General features: G+C 40.5%; 1 protein-coding gene across 8 annotated transcripts in view; it reads right to left on the reverse strand.

Annotated features, from left to right (window-relative positions):
* Window positions 1-2,402: 2,402 nt before the first annotated feature.
* The window catches only part of DLC1 (DLC1 Rho GTPase activating protein), a 243,040-nt gene continuing 227,962 nt past the window's right edge, over window positions 2,403-17,480 (reverse strand). For all 8 annotated transcript variants that reach the window (XM_072334570.1, XM_072334569.1, XM_072334568.1 and 5 more), the window contains 10 exons: window positions 14,167-15,596; window positions 12,977-13,153; window positions 10,958-11,117; window positions 10,519-10,717; window positions 7,940-8,153; window positions 7,488-7,602; window positions 6,201-6,422; window positions 5,297-5,514; window positions 4,954-5,127; window positions 2,403-4,444 (listed from right to left, as the gene is read on the reverse strand). In XM_072334570.1, coding sequence (XP_072190671.1) covers window positions 4,324-4,444; window positions 4,954-5,127; window positions 5,297-5,514; window positions 6,201-6,422; window positions 7,488-7,602; window positions 7,940-8,153; window positions 10,519-10,717; window positions 10,958-11,117; window positions 12,977-13,153; window positions 14,167-15,596 — 3,030 coding nt within the window. In that variant the 3' untranslated portion in view covers window positions 2,403-4,323. The remainder of the gene's footprint in view (window positions 4,445-4,953; window positions 5,128-5,296; window positions 5,515-6,200; window positions 6,423-7,487; window positions 7,603-7,939; window positions 8,154-10,518; window positions 10,718-10,957; window positions 11,118-12,976; window positions 13,154-14,166; window positions 15,597-17,480) is intronic.

Consider the following 17,480-nt stretch of genomic DNA (forward strand, 5'->3'; position numbering starts at 1 on the left):
TCAGTGGCTAGTATAGAAATGTACGAGTTCAAAGTTAGCAGTTCTGTAAGCATGCTTCTCTCCAAGCTCTTAAAGAAAAATGACACTAAAAACCCATTTCTGAAGATATAGTTAACACTTGTTATTCATTATTTATATAATGAAAACAGTTACTGCTTTTATAGAGCTGTGGCTGACCTTTCCAGAAGTCAGGGTTTGCTGTCTTTGTTCCTGAGGCGTCTTGGTGTAGCTTCCTGTGCTGCTCTGCTCCAAGCACTAACCCAGATGCAACTCTATCCAAGCCTGGAACTTCAGACACTTGTAGCTCCCCAAGACTTGCCTGTGGCTGGAGTTTCTAACAAAGATACACCTAACAGCCTGATAGCCATGGTTGGCCTGCTAAGATCTCTGTAGCCCTCAGCAATGGGGCCTCTAAATCCAATTGTCACTGATGAGTCATTCATTCCTTCTTTGTCTGCCTTGCCTTACCAGGGGAGATGTTTGGGGCACAGCACTTCCTCTGTCCCCAGTCTGGTAGCTGAACTGACTTTGATAACTCTTCTGCCTGGTCTGGTTTGTAACTATTGCTGTGAGGTCTGTGTTCTGCCTCAATGTTTGGATGCTATTACAAGTATCAGTTGTTCTTGTGGGTTGGAAAGGGGAAGAGATCAAACTGAATTTTATTTATTTAGTCCATGGTTCCATCATTCCACTAGAAGCTAGTAAATCTCTACTTTGTTTTCTTGCTCAGTGTCCTTCTTAAAAGGCTTCTAGGCACAGTTCAGTGTGTTTGCTGAGGCCTCTAATTTGGGGTAACAAAGCAGAAGACAGAAGAACAAGCAGAGTATAATATCAGTGCTGCTGAGCACTCTGTGATAGTCCTGGAATCTTGTGGAGGCTGGCAGTCCTACTGTGGAAAATGTTATTTAATTTAGCTCCCTGGAATGTGTATAATGTAATTCAATTGCACTAGCACTTTTAGCACTCTACTTTTTGAATATATATATATAAGTACATGAATAGCAGTATTTTTTTAATAGCAATATTATTTCACCACAGGCACTGCATGAACAAAGCATGCTAACAGACCTTCCTAACTGGGATAGGCTTTGAGTAAATGTTAGAAAACCAAAAGATTGTCCCACTTCTCAGGTAACATCCCCATAGAATAATAATCTAGGATGGAAGAAGACCTTGAAAAGGTCATCAAGTCCAACCATCAATGTGACCTATTGAGTCCCATACTGATCTTTATGTTCCTGGCATGTAGAATGGAGGTGCTGTATTTTCATTCTTAAAATAAATAAATAAATCCACTTCTGCAAAACTTAAGCTGCAAGAAAGATGTGCTCATTAGCAACTTACAGAATAATCGTTATATCACGATGACTTTATTCTTGATACTGTGGTTTTTTTTTACTCAGGGGAACAGCATTACTCAACACTTGTAGATGAAAACTGGTGGTCTGCAAATCCTGTAATCATGTCAAGTAATGGTCAGATGATCTCTCTTAGGGCTTTATGGAAGTCAGTGAAGGAATGATTCCAAGGTTTTAGCCTGCACATTTTTAGATGACTTACGCTCTTGCTTCTCAGGGAGAGACCGTCCCACAGCATCAGAGACCTCTTGGTGTGCGGAAGATGTCTTTTCCATTTCTCCTGCTTCAGAGTTTCCATTAACTTTTTTTTTTTTTTTTTAATATATACATATATATATCCCAACTTGAACATCCGCTCAGGCAGTCTGAGCTATTCTTCTGTGTTTTTATGACCTTCCAGTGCTTGTAGAAATTTACTACCTCTTGTCTAGTGGACAGATTATGTGTATTGAATCTTTCTGCATAAATGTACCCCTTCTGTGTCCTAATTTCTTTTCATGAAAGACTGGGGGTGGAAAGACTTCTACTCTCCTACTTAAATTTTTTAGAAAGCAGCACTGAATTTCAACATTATGAAGAACATACCAAACTAGCTCTATTCAGCATGGGGTTGCCATTAATGAAGGATGGAGATGGCTGTTGTGTATCGCAAATTGATTTGGCGTTGGGCGAGCATAGCCAATAATTTAAATTGTATGATGCCAATTACTACACAGTACTGCATGTCATCATCACTATGGTTATTAGATGCCTTGGTCAAAGCATTACAGTGAGAAACACTCAGTTTAAAAAAGAAAGTTCTGATAGAATTAGAACTAGCTTCAGCATGCAGTAAACCAACACTGAATCATCCCTCCTGTACTGAAGGATGGTTGGGACAGAGGAAGTCCAAAGAACAACACCATGAACCAATTTACATGGGTAGTCCATAGACTATGGTAATGGTGCATGTATTTGTAGACAAGGAAGACAAATGATGGTGATTAGTTGGGACTTTTAAATCTGGGGCCTGGAAGGAGGAAAGGAGGACCTTCAGCTGATCCCTCACCTCGGAAAGGAGGAGTTCAAATGGCTGGAGAAATCAGAGAGGACATTGATTCAGCTTGCAGAAATAGGCTTTAGGCAGCAGAAGGAAAATGGATGTGGGGAAAAAAAGTGTTACAATTACCTCTTTTAAACATTTAATAGTGCACTTATTGGATATATTCTGTACAGACATCTATAGCAAGTTAAACATTTTCCTTTCTCTCAGATCATAATCGTGTAAAGCACATTTACAATAGAAAATATACTTGAGGTACAAAAACCCAAAAAGAATATCTGAGGTATAAATACAGGTATATTTTAAATAATCTTTACCATGCTTTATCTATGTTTGACAGTACACTGTGGGCAAGTATACATGTTTACAATAGAATGGTATGTACAACATACAATTTTACAAATTCAGAAGTGTTTGATATAGAAGAATATACAAGGTTTTCCTACTCATGAGGAACACTATTACTGGAAATACTACATTATTTGCCATAATTAATTAAAAAAAAAATCTTCATCAGAAAGCTTAAAATAATACTGACAATGGTAACAAAGTCTCAGTCAAAATTCCATCTTGCCACTCATTCATACTCTTGCCACAAAATACATTTATCACTTAATACTGCACCTCACTTTTACAGTAAGACCTACTGAACAACACCTTTCTGGAGGACCTTAACACTTCCTACAGTTCATATACCTTGATTGTTAAGGGTTTGTGTGTGGGGGTATCCCAAAGGAATTAAAAGCAAATAAAACCCAAGACAAAATCCCACCCTTCTCTTTGCCCACACCTGTACCCCTCTAAATTGCTCACATTCAACTTCTGTTTGTGTTAGCATGCAGCTCTTAAGAAAACAAGCAAAGGGGAGAGAGAGAGAGAAAGGGAGCAAACTCTTACAAAAGTCTTCTACCCAACCACTCCATCTGCTGCTGCAGGAGTCCTGTGACTCCAGTGTTTAATTTTTCCTCTTGAGCTCTTAGAAGATGGTAGAACATTTAACAGCTCATTAAAATACATACATATAATTAACGAGGGTAAAATCTACAAATATTTTTTGGCAATATAACAATTGACATGACCACCTCTCTTGCTTGTTAAGTAGGTGTTTCATTTCTAAGCTGCTATGTTGTTTCAAAGTATATTTATTTACTTAAAGTCACTATAGAATTGCCTTCACTCCCAAAGATCATTTACTAAGGAGTGAACAGTAGCCAGAGCAAGCCTACTGTAACATCTGCATGGGGGTTTTAACAGCATTAGAGCTCAGCAAAATGCAGAACTGACAAATGGGAAGGATGGCTACTCCTGGTCCACAGGAGAGGCAACTGTATCCAGTATACTAAAATCCATCCTGGCTACCTATCAGTGTGCCAGACACATTTCAAGTTCAACTTTGCTATCCTTTCAACCATCAATACACTCATTCACTCTTTAATCTCTGTGCAGACCTTTCTCTGCTTATCTCAGTGAGAACACATTGAAGAGTACCAACTATTCCAGTGGATACATAAGTAAGTCCCTCAATGCACTACAAATAAAATGACACGGGTATGTACATAAAGCTAAGTATTTCACATGGGAATGATGAGCCTTCACCATATTTCATAATATATTTTGCATCTAAAGAATTTTGCTTCTCAGAAGCAATTCAAACCACCTAATAGTACAATACTTCTATTTTTCTTGCACAGTCCTCCTATGTATTCCAGTCAAGGCCTACACTATAGACCTTAAACAGACAGGAAGCAGCTTTAAAGTGTATGGTATGGCCACAGTCAATGCTCACAGTCAAGTTCTCATGCTGTCATTCCTTCATGACATGACTTGCAGATGGTCTGAAGCAGGAAGCAGATGAGCCTCTGTTTTGGGTAACATCTATGTTGCTGAGGTCTGGAGTGCACAGATGTTCCTCTTCTTCAGTAGTCACCTGGATTTTATTTCCCTGCTCTCAAGACTCTGATGAGTGAAAGAGTCTCGTATCTTAACTACTTCAGATGCACACAAGTGTCCAAAACACTTGGTGTACCAGTCTGGCATGTGACCCCTAATTGGTGGGGAAAAAACAATGAAGAAAGTATCAGCAACAGTGCATACCTTTTTCTTAGTCAGAATCAAATACAGATGTAGCTGGTTCAACACCTGACTGTGAAATCTCCATACTATTGCTTACTTGCTGAGCTCAGCCTTGCTAATACATAGATTTGATCCAAAATGAATTCGCTGCAGCAAGCAAAAAGTTTTTTGAAGTTTAGTGAGAATTTGGTCTGGTTCACTAACTTACTTAACTTAAACATGTCCTTGCATCCAAATAAATACACCTGGCAAATAAAGTGGTGGGATTATATACCAACAGCTGTGTTAGAACACAAATCAGGGGCTTGTAATGTAACAAACCCACCCTGCTGTTTAGACGCGTGCAAAAGATAATCTTCTGTGACCTCTCAGAGCCCTATGTGCATGCACTACAGACTAAGCTGCAGGTGCAGCACTGTCTGAATTTTGCACTGTAAAATACATGTTAGCAGCACAAAAGGACAAAGTAGAAATCCATACCTTAAATCAATTCTGCACATGTAGGTAAGTTTAGATTTTCCTGACCCGCAGGGCTCAATCAGATACCTAGACAGGAGCACATTAACTCTGACACCTGCCACTGGAGCACGGTCATGATCCACTGAAGTTGCTAAAAGCACACAGGCTCCTTTGGGGAAGTTTGTCCTCCATGTTCTATGAAAAAGGAAGAAAAAAAAAACCTTGTCTTTGACAAACATCTAAAATACTTACTTCAAATTGTACATAAACAGTTTTTTTTCAGTATATAACATGCTTTCTACAGAAATTCTGTAGACAAAGTTTGTGTGTGGAATATTAAGGCTACAGCATAAAAATCTCTTACCTTAAGATGACAAAGTCCCTGGCTGGGTGAGGAGCCATGCTGTTCTGGACATACTGGTATATATCTGTCTGACTGTCCAAAGGTTCAATTACTTTTGAGTCTATAAGATCTTCATCCCAAAGATGCTGCTCTTTAAGTAAACGATTTAAAACTTCCTCTGGTGTAGCAGCAATTTCAATGGTAGTTTTCCATAACCGGAGTGGGGGACCTTCACATGCCTGGGGAAAATGAGCATAGTCCTCAGTTTTACATTTCCTTTTTATTTTACACTACTGAATAAATACAGCAAATTAAATATACACACACAAATGCACACATATCTTGTACTAAGACTGTTGTAAGTTCAGACAGGATGTTTTCCTATGAGCAAAAGGCATCAGCACGCTAACTTCCAAATTATTTTTAAGTTATAGTTATTTTCTCCCATATGAACTACTGTTAAATTGTGGTGCTACAAAAAAACAAAAACAAACAAAAAAAAAACCCCTAATTTTCCCAGTTCATTTTTTAAAGAATATCCTAGCTCGAATCTGATTGAAACACATCTCTGTCTGCTAGCTCTGAGCTGTGCAAGATCAGAGCAGAGAAACTTTGTTCCCACTGCCTGTATAACAAAAGTCAGCCTGTCAAGGCTTTGCGCAAGTGAGTGAGGGTGTGTAAATGCAATGCAGTGAACATTCCTGAGCTATATAAACACAAGAGCTCCATTCAACACAAGTTCACTGACTACTGTTGAAAGACAACTTATCTTTAGATGGTGTGCAACTGTGTCAAAAGATTATTATTTTTTCCTCAAATCTATCCACAAAATAAAGGTGTGTACTGAACCGTCTGTTATATCTATCTCCAGAGCTGGCTTGTACTAGAGATGATGCAGAATGGTGGAGTGAGTTAGTGTGCATACCTTCTTATAGGCCAGATCTGCTTGCTCTGAGGTGGAACAGCTGACCCAGCCCTTAAACTTCTCCTTCATTTCCTTCAGCAAGTCGTCCATGCAGTCCTGGAGGTAGCAGTGGTAGTCAGAGGGCTCCATGGTGCTGCTGCTGCCCCGGAGCTCTTCCAGGCTGAGGGGACGAAGGTCCTGCTCTGTGTATGAGTTCCGGCCCTGGCTCATTTCTTCAGGTATCTGAAGGATGAAAAGGACAAATCATCTTCCTGCAGCTCTCTCCATAAATCCAAGAGTTACTGCCTCAGCTTCACAGTCACCAAAGGATGGGTATGTATCATCTCCCATTGATGAGATGCTCGCTACTCCCTTCACCCTAAAGTTGGCCGTAGTCACACCCTGTGGTTGAGAGTGAGATGCCTGGAGAGGTTTTTGTGTAAGTATGTGTGTGTAATTATGTCTGCAAATTACCTGAGCTAGCATACCAACTGTATTCTAAAAGATATATTTGTCAGGCCTGGAAGTCAATATGAAGAAATAACCGAAGTTAAGTTTGTGTCTCTGCAACCTTGATTTGATGCAAATTAGTCCCTGAATTACAGGGTGCCTCTTTCCTCTCCTCCCTCCCCCGCCAGTGGAGCATCCCTTCTTTGCTACACAACTCAGACTCAATCCCACAGCAAAGTTTACCCTGCAGACCAGCTGAAGGAGGGGCAATTGTCAGCTACAAGAGGAGAGACAGGCATGCCTTCAGTTGTGGGCTTTGAAAAGGTTTGATGACAGTGAGGAAAACCAGGACTCAGACTTGTCTAGTTCTCCATGCTGGGCCCCAGAGGGAACATGCCTTAGTTGTTACAGACCTTCCAACCGGTGGTCTGAGTGTTACGGTTCAGGATGCTTTTGTGGCCTAGACTTGCTCTCTCTTGGGAATTTAAATATAAAGCAAACACTGGAACTCTTGGAAATAACTTTGTGCTTTGTAATTAGAGCCAAAGCTCAGATACTCATGGCCACACAATAAAAACTGGAAGACATGGTTCAAATGAAGCCTTCATGTAACAAAAATGCCCCGGACCCCACAACCACCTTGTGTCTATTATGCACCTATGTCAGCAAAACAACTCCCCTGGTGCTCCTTCAAATTTGCGCGTGCACTCAGACCAGGATGCAAAGTTTTTTTAAGAGGTTGTTTTTCACATACTAACCCTTATTAAATTGAAGAAACATTTGTAACTTTCCATTATACTGCAGACCTAAGCCATGTTGGCTAGTATTGTACCCACTGGTTTTGCAGATGTGTTTTACCTGAAAGAGCTTCTTGCATTCAGCAATCATATGGGCTAGCCCTTGGGTTGCAGCCAAGTTTTCATTTAGGTCTTTCTGATCAGGTTTTCCCAGACTCGGTTTTCTTTGCATCACCCTTCAAAGGAAGTAAAAAAAAACACACACAAATCCAGTTACTTAATGCAGAGCAAGAGAGATATTTGATAAGAAAATAGCCAGATTCCAGAATTTTCAGGGCTGCTTGGGACTAGATTTTGGCATGCTGTTATTGACTTCTCTTGCTATTCCCACTAAACTTTGCCTTTGGCATCCCCCCATTACTACCCTTTTGTGAATCTCCTAGTATTTCAGCACATCTGTTAAAAATGTAGGGTCACAGGACTGTTCTACATCTGATGATTTCTGAGACATTCAAGGTAATCAAAAGGGTCAACAGGACTGGCAGCAACGAGCTGTGTTCTCTAGAGACATACCTTGGGGAGGAATTCTCTCTTTTGAGAGTGTTTAAATGGAAGAGGGAAGGTGCTAAGCACACTGCCAGGTTTGTTGGTGTCATCTGGTTCTCCTTCACAGCAGCTGTGACATCACTCAGGAAATAGAGAAGAATCTGGAGGACCTCCCTATTCTCGTCAGGTAAAAGCATAATGGCAGCCTTGATAGCCTGGAGACGCTGATCCTTTGGCACATCTGCAGAATATTAGTATTTCTCTCATCAGCCCATTGATTTTCCACACACACAGCATGAATGCATCCCAAAGCAAACTCCAGCTTCAAATATTTAACTCAAGTTTGAAGCGATTTCCTTCAGGATGCATACCATTCATAGGAAACATGAAGGAATTTTTTTAACCCACTAGTTTAACTACCCTCAGTTATTTCCTGCCTCACAAGAAATGCAAGCAAGAAGAAGTTGTGCCTAGGCCAGAGTTAATTTTAGATTTAATTTCAACAGCTACTTGCTCCCACAGATGCACTAAAATGACAGAATCCTGGACTCAGGCAGTGAACAAGCAAACAGAGTCCAGCCAATTTAGAAATTCTTTGGCTTTTAAAGAAATTAAAAACATTAATGCATTAAAAAAAAAAAAAAAGTGAATTAATTGAATAAATTGGCTAGTAAGCCTTTTTAACAATGATGTCATAAAATAGCCAGAAAGTACTTTACCAAACACACTGGGTTGCTTTATCGAGCAAATCATTCAAAGTCATGCAGTGGAAAAAGAAAGTCAATGCTGTGAAGCCCCATACCATTAAACAGCTCCTTGGTTACTAACAACAAACATCCATTGGAAAAATTTGACGCATGTCTTTATATAAGGCCTTCTCCTCCAAACTTGAAGGGAACAAATAATGAAATAACCCAGACCAGATCTGCTTCTTATAAAGGGATTTCTAACAAGCCATCCATTCCTGAAGACAACACGAGAATCTGAGTCCTGGAGCACTCGTATCATCATTAGCAACACACTGCCCTGACTGCACGCCCCATAATACGTGCGTTGCTAACCAGAAATTTAATTGGCATATGCTTTAGGCTTCAGCAATTTCATAAGGCTGGCAATTGAATTTAGAAAGCAATTTTAAGCAAAAATTGACTGTTCTCTATGCTGTCTCTTAAATCAGCTCAAAATACATTTAAGCCATGTATGGGCAATTCCAGAGCACAGCCTGGCGTGCAACTCTAAAGCAAAGAGAAAAATTGTCCTTTGTAGGGAAGCAAAATTTACAGTTGCTTTAAGGCATTTTGATTTGCATAGCAAGAACACTTCCTGACCACCTCTGGGGACCGCTCAGACCTACTGTCTGTGAAAGGAAAGGAACAGATACTTCTGAGATTCTGTGTCAAGCTTTTTCTGGCACTAACCAGAAAGAGCTGCTGCTTAATATGCACGGAAGTGGAGAGTCTGATTCAACTTTTCCACAAACTTTCCTGGGAATTGAAACAACACCAACACAAAAGTGTGCTCTGAAATAACAGTATGTATGTTTTTATTTTAAACTGTCACCTCCACCTCTGGAGGTCTGAGGGAAGTTCCAGGATGATATAAACCATTTGCACCATCATCACAGGGGAAGGCACAAAATACTGTAGTGGCTCAAGGAAAGTGTTTTTGCAGTGAGCTGTGTCGTAGCTAGGCTACCAAGCGAAGAATATATGAGGAGACAGCTGGGTTAGCCTTAGAAAAAGAAACAGGATCAGCAAAGTGCCTGCACTGCATCAGTTTGGATCTCCATGAATATTTCAAGAAGCTTTGGGGTCCTGGTCACCAAAATTAATTCATCTCTGACCATTTTATAAAATGTTTTATAAAACACATTTAAAGCATTCCACGTAACACCTTTGAAAGAGCATTTGAAGGGCAATGTGTTGTTTGGAAAGCACAAAACAGTCATCTGTACAGAACCTGATTTATTTCACTCAAAATAGAGAATGTCTCCCTTGCTGGAGCTGGATCTGGCATCCCAGAAAGATGAATAATTTCTTTTCAGGTGTGCTGATAAATATGTGTTTTGATGCTATTTATTCTAAGAACATTCTGTTTATGGTACCTATCAGTAAAGTAGCAAAAAATTCATAAAATAAAAGCTTTCAATTTAAAAGATTGCTTTAAAAAATGATGGTGAAGAACAGAATATGAATTAAAAGAAAACAGAACTACTGTGGCAATCTCATTCTTAGAAAAGTAACAAAAAACAACTCAGTGAATTTTGATCCCCTTGAAAGCTCCAGATTCTATTAATGTACTCTTTGCACATCTCCTCTACTTACCCATATCACATACAGCTTGAAAATATACTGTAATATCAAGGAATCAGCAAGCAATGGAGAAGGTATTTGTTCACCAAAGAAAGGTGAAACTGAAAGAGCTTCTCCAATAAATCATTACACAAACAGAATATAAAATTAGTTCCTTATGTGGTAGCCTGTAATACAACAGCTACTACAAAAAGACAAAGATTGACATACGCAACATGTGTCAGGTCCAGAAATTTCTGGCCTTGCTATACAAACGACAATTTGTCATCTAGCTTTAGAAATCTCAGTACTTACACTGGTATATCTGTAAGAAGGTCTCAGAGAGCTTGTTGGTCATGAGAGGCTCGGGCAGGTCACGGAAGAATTGCTTTAACATGTCTGCAACATCGTAGGCAGACTGGCCTTCATAGTTGACACTGTCTGTTGAACTCTCATTCATTTGACGCAAAGCCTGAATTCTTGATTTTACTCCAGATTTCCTAAATAGTCCGACCTAAACATATTTGTATATGGAAAAGTAAATACATTTACATCGAGTCTGGCATATTTGAAATTTAAGTACGTTCTTTAACCTCTTATGTATGCGCTGTCATTTCATGAAAAGCTTTTTCTTGAGTTACCCATTTTATTCTGAGTTTACTTCTTCAGTCTAGCCAAGGAACTGAAAAAAAAACTAACAGAAAACTAGGAATGGGTGCTGAACGTGGACAGGAGGGAGCAGAGCAAAACTCACCTGATCCAGGCAGTGGTTACGGAGGTACCGCATGGCTTGCTGAATGCTCTGTGGAAGAGGCTGCCCGGTGCGTTGGACGTTGACTTGCAGCGGTACTCCAAATACATTTCGGTCTCTATAGTCTGGCACCTTTATCCTTTTCATAAATTTCGGTACTGCCCTATTAAGTAAAAGAAATTCCAAATTAAATGAAACCTCTGTCAACCATTAATCTCATAGATTTCCAGCAATGCAGAAAGTGAGTGAAATAAGTGAAACATTTTAGCATGCTGAATAATATGAAAAGTACTGAGAATATAAATGAGCTAATTCATTCAGGTATAAGAGTAGGGAAAGAACAGAAAACACAGTTTCTCTAAGAGAAAGGATCAAAATTCAGGGCAATACGTTGTCTGTAAGTATTAATGTGGCACTACTCTATCAGTATTAGTAGGACAAAAGCTATAGGGTAAAACGGCAGGGGCCAGACTGAACTGCAAAGGAGTCAAAATAAATCCTGTGGCCAGTGACCCCTTATAACACTGCTTCTTTAGGTTTCAAGAAAGATGGACATTTGTACAATGAGCTTTTGTATGGCAACTACTTGTTCTGCAAAGTCCTCAAACAGGGTCCACCACCCACCAGAGTGCATAACAGCAGGAAACTGATGTAATACATCTGAGTTTGTTAGCTAAAAACTTCAGTTCTGTAAACAATCCCTTTGAGGGACCTCCCTCCTTGTCAGGGAGTAGTAACTGTTGTTACTCCTACCTCCTACTCCACTTTCAATCACAGGCCATTCCATTTGCTTTTGACTTCAGGGAAAAGGTTAATAAGTACAAAAGAATGATTTATCCCTAAGTTCCCAAGTGTTGCTTTCATGAAGGCAAAAAAAACCCCAAACTATTAAAATGTGAGAATATTGAGTTCATTTTCCTAAACATGGAGAAAACTTAATATATGGTACAACACTAATAGGACATGGTACCAGTGGTGAATAGGGAGACCTATTTAACATTTCAAAACACAGTACAGCTATACAAACACTGCATTATATTTACAGCTGACTCATCAGTTATATAGGAAAACAGAACCAATTTGTATTGCCATACAGTTAAGTTTAGGGCATTATTGATATATGTATGAATAATACTTGCTTTGTCAAAAAACATGCCAAAGGAATGTGAAAAAACACATTGCGATCTCCACTGAGAATCTGAAGCATGCAGGGATAACTGGTCAATACTTATTTCTGTCTTTCAGAACAAACAACTTCTGTATTTAGAAAGGCTGACATAATAACAGCCTTTGAACAGGAGGTACTTTGATGCTGAAGCTAAATACTCTCTATGACTCCTGGGGAAGGGAGGAGGCTGGCCTGTGGTAGGGAGAAGAAAACTTTTATTGCATCTTTTGCAGCCTGAAGGTTACACAGGCTGTATGGCAGATAGAATAATAAAAGAGCTTTCTATTTCATTCTTTCAACACACAAAACCCAAAAACCCACACTCAACTTGGTTACAAACACCTGGACACAGCAGACAGGGCTGGCTAAAATTAAACAAACCCCTTAATGATTCTTCCAAACTTTCTTTTTTTTCCTCCCTCAGCTTTTTTTGCAAGTTAATGGGATTATTAGGACCCAATTTATTGTGCTTTGAAGAGAAGAGATAGTTATTGGATAACAAGACAACAAGGCTCTCACTAAGTGCCTCAATACACCATCAGCTCTTCTTTTGCTATGGAAAGCAGACATCTTCCTGCACAGAAAGCTGGCCTCTGCCTGACTGCTATTATTCTTTCATATGCTCCTATGAACATAGTTCTCAATCCTAATGAGATTATCCCTAACTAAAGGGTTAAGGACATTAGTACCGTCTAAGGAAACTACAAATCACTGTCAGCACAGTCTGGATAAAGACAGGCAAATATGGAAAAAGTGGGACAGAGGGACTTGTATGTTTCTAGAAGTTGCCTAGGACTAACAAAACTGTTGTGCTTAGACAGATGGCCTGTCTACACATGGCACAATGCCCTTACCAGCTGAAGCCGTGCTTGTTGGAAGGTGTGTACTTCTCCAGGAGAGCAGTTAACTTCAGCAGTGAGTACTTCTGCAGTAGGTTCATCTGTGCCACAGACTGGCAATTGATCTGCAGTGAGGCTGAACTGAGGCTGGGCCGGTGAGAGCTCTGGAAGCTGTGCCACCTCAGCCTGTGCCTGTGGAGATGATGGAGAACAGAGTAAGGACTAGCCATCAGGATGTCCGCTTCACCCACTGCAATGTGTGTGGATGGGAACATGTGTGCTGAGCTATCCTACATGAACTGGCCCTATCAGATATCCTCAAAGGGATCAATGCTGATTTTTTTCCCCCCCTCTGAAGACCTTTCAGCATGAAGAGAGTCAGAATCAAACAACTCTGTAAAGAATAAAAGGCCCCAAATTTCAAGACACATCAAATGCAAAACCAAAAGCTCTTTTAAAAGTCTCATTAAATTTATACATGCAACTACAGGTGACTAAATGACACTAAAAACCATGCCCTAAATTATTTGCACCAGCTTTAAAAGAAAACTGGAAACAGAACTAGAAAGAGTTCAGCCTCTTGCTCTATTCACAGTACAGCCTTCCATCCTATGGTGAAGATCCCAGCAGGAGCTGAGGGGCCCCTGGAGCTTCCTCAAACACCCACAGTGCTGCAGCAATCAAAGGAAAGTAAACATTCTCCATCTTCCCCACAGATATAATGACCAGGCAAGTTGTTAGGAAACAACCTGCTACTGAAAAGTGCAATTTTTTTAGTCTAAAGCTTTTTACTACACGTTGACAAGAAACAGATCATAATTCCGTTGGCTCTCCTAGACAATTTAAAAAGCGAATAATCCTACTTGAGATCCCTTCCCTTCCCACAAGACATTTCAGTTTGAAGAATTGCCATTCCCCAAAACTGCCTTAACATTGACTTGCTGAGCAAGCTGTTTCTCAAGAAGACTCAAGCTGAACATAAAAACATATAGCTATGAAGTGTGGGAATCACTTATCTAGAAGTGTTGAACAAACACCTTCAATGGCTCTAATTGTTTTCTGAAGCAATGGGAACAGCACATGTATGCTTCAGTGGCCTCAAATGGTATTGCACGAAGGCCTTAAATGGGCACAGTGCAGCTACTACTAAAGCATCTGGTCCAAGAGGGACCTCACTGGGGCCACCCCAAGTCCCACAGGCTCACCTGCTGGACCGTGTCAGTGATGCTCCCACTCCGGAGTCCCTTCTGTCCTGCATCCCCGAGGGCTCTTCTGTTTCATTAAGTGAATTTCCCGTGCTGTCAAGGTCACTTGGTGTTGTTCGATCATTATCTACATCAAGGTGGATCTGCTTTGGGGAGGAAGGACATGGGGAGATGGAGTCGAGTGCTGAGTCAGAGTCCCCTTCATCTGAGAACTTCTCTGACCACTGGTTTACTATTCTCTGCATCCCTTTTACATGGTACAAGATGTCATCTAGTTCTGGGAATATGTCTTCATTTTCAAGATCGGCCAGGTCACTCGTACTGGAATACAGGATTGAGCCTGGCACATTGTCATAAATGCTCAGGCGGCTGCTCAATGAGCTAGCAGAGTTGCGCCTTTTCCCCATGCTCAGTTCTTTGGAGCTATCTCCACTGTTTTCCCTCTGAAGAGTGAGATGGCCGTGCCCATGGAAACTCCCTGTCCTCCAGTTCACAGAAGCATTGCTTTCTGTTGGGGAGAAGTTGCCATTGGAGAGTGCTTTGGGAAAAGTGCCAGGCTTATGATCTTCTGGGATAAAAAAAACAGTGTCTTCTGCAAAGCTTCCCCTGTTCTTGAAATTCTGTTCCATCACATCGCTGAATGTTGACTGGTTGAAGGGGTCAAAGCCTTCCAGGTACATACCCACCCTTTTATTGTATGCACTGAGACTACGTGTGCGTGTGACAGGGCTGGGTGTGCTGACAGCACTGCTCGTCTCTGACTGACTGCTGCTGCTACTTGTCTGGGTGGAATTGGAGACGCTCCTTTTTCGTACCATGGGAAGGCTGATGTGATTGCCATTGAGGGCAGAAATCTCCACGCAGTTAAGTTGTTTCAGTTTATCTTCATCCATGCCTTCCTGCAGGATGGGCCCACTAATAATAAGGCCAAGCTTTGAAGGAGCTTTGTTCTTTCCATGGTGAGAGCTCTTGATTTTCAGACTCTCCATCCTCTTAAGCAGGCTCTTAGTTTTAGATTTAGTGTTCTTCTCATTTGCCTTTGTGTTGAAACTGACACTATTCAACTCCCTGGGCAAAGGCAGGCTGCTGAACGAGTCATCGTTTGCTATGAAATTGCTGGATGAACAAATGCTCACAACTGAGTTTGTCCTCGTGCTAGAGGCCTCGCTCTGCAGGGTTGGCTGGTGGCTGCTGGTGCTGCTGGTGCTGAGAATAGAGGCCACCTCCTGCCGCTCGCTGAGATCGGTGAGCACGCTCTCGCGGCTGGCTGCATTTGGAAGGAGAGGAGCCTCTGGGGAGGAGGAGGTGTTAACATCTGGCTTTGGAGGAAACACATCAAACTCTTCAAGCCTTGACCACCTCTTGCTGTCCCTCTGAAAAGTCCATTTGCCGCTTATTGCACATGGTTCATCTTCATCTGAATCTTCACTCTGCAAAGAAGAACAGATCTGAAAGTGCTGCTTGCAAACTTACAAACAGCACATTGCATTTAAATACAGTGCCCACTAAACTGATTTAAGCATGACCTTGTTCTCACCAAATTTAAAGCAAAAACATTCTCTTGCTTCAGGGAGAAGAAGATTAGACCATAAAGTCCATTACAGGAAAAGATTACATGAGACAGACAATATATCTTAACAGTTTTTAAAATACAAAGGATTTATGCTTTATAAAAAGAAACAAACAAGGCAATCTGCTTTAACTTGCTCTTTTCTGAAAACCTTAGTATCCACAGGCTTTTAATTAATTGGTCACAGTGGATAGCCTTCAGATCAATGGAAATTCCTGGCATGCATAAAATTTTAAACTGGAGTCAGTCCGGGGTTGGGGTCCCCCTGGACTCTCTCCAGTTACAGTCTGCTGATAGCGGCTCTGTGTTTATACTCCTTTTTGCAATTAAGAGATGTTTCTCATATGCTGTGAATTGTAGTAGCTTAACTCTTTACCTATTCGGGAAGTTTAAAGTCTCCACACTGTGACTAATGAGACAGCAAAGGAAACTCTTGCTCTGCTACAGTTTGATGCCTCCAGGCTCTACCTGGTCCACTCTTCCTCCCACAGGCTAGCAGCTAACATTTTAAGAATGTCTTGCGAAGTTTCTTTCTACTTCAGTCTTGCTCCAGGCAGACTTTAACACTCACAGATAGCAAGCAGCAAAAGCTCACTTGCTGCATAGCACGTAAGTAAATTGTAAATAGCATCTCCACTGATTATGTTTGATGTACGAGTAATGCCTGAGGGCACACTTACGCGCACATCACTTATGCCTCAATCTTTTCATCTAAATCCTGAAAGGGAGTGATTCTGGGACTGACATATTTGGTCTTCCAAGTATCTGGAAAATTTTAAGTTGCATGCAGTCAGAAGAATAAAACCAGTGTGAGATATTTTAATGTGACACCATGAAACCACAAAATAACCTTTGGTGTAAAGAGTAGGCAAGACTAATTGCCACACAGCTCCATGACTGCTGAAGTTTCACATGATTTGTTTAGACTGTTTTAATTTAAAAACAAATATACAAGCATGGCCCAAACTGTAACTATTTGCGTGCCAGATATGTAAACATTTATTGTTTGAAAAACAAGTAAATTACTGATATTTCTAGTATTTTGCTTCTGAATACTTTGGCTCCTGATTCTCTCCTAGTGTTTTGGGTTTTCTTTTTTGTTGTTGTTATTGTGGTTTCTTTCTTTCTTTCTTTCTTTCTTTCTTTCTTTCTTTCTTTCTTTCTTTGCACATTTCATCAGCTCAGGAAAGTAAGTGAAACACCATATTTATAACAAAAAGCATAAGGGAAACTGAGAAGTGTCATTCTCTTTGCTTCTCGATTACTACAACCAGTGTTTCTGTCCATGACTCATGACAAAGACCTAAAAAGACTGGATTGCTTAAAGTTTTCAAGAAGAAAAATGGCACCTAAAACTGTCAATGGATAATAAGGATGGTTTGATGGTGAATGTGGTTTGACTGGAAAAAAGGAGAAGTAAAGCAACCATAATTTGCAAGAAGGTCAGTGCAAACATAAAGAATCACATATTTCTGTTGGCACAATTTTTTCCTTAGTGTTAAAAAGTATTAATGAAAGCAACAATGAAATGAAACAGAATCTAAGTCCATCTGCCAGAAAACAAGAGGTGAATGAAAATCAGGAGCACCCAGACTCTGGAAGATCTGGGGTCTGGACCTGAAGTCAGGTCTGGTCCAACTTCTAACAGCAATACTGATCATTCCATTGTTAACAACATTCAGAAAGAAGGAGGAGAATTCTTCTGCTGGTTATAAAGAGCAAGCGAATGGTCTACCCCTTCTTT

This window comes from Excalfactoria chinensis, chromosome 4 (assembly GCF_039878825.1).
Source record: "Excalfactoria chinensis isolate bCotChi1 chromosome 4, bCotChi1.hap2, whole genome shotgun sequence".
In the NCBI taxonomy this organism is placed as follows: domain Eukaryota; kingdom Metazoa; phylum Chordata; class Aves; order Galliformes; family Phasianidae; genus Excalfactoria; species Excalfactoria chinensis.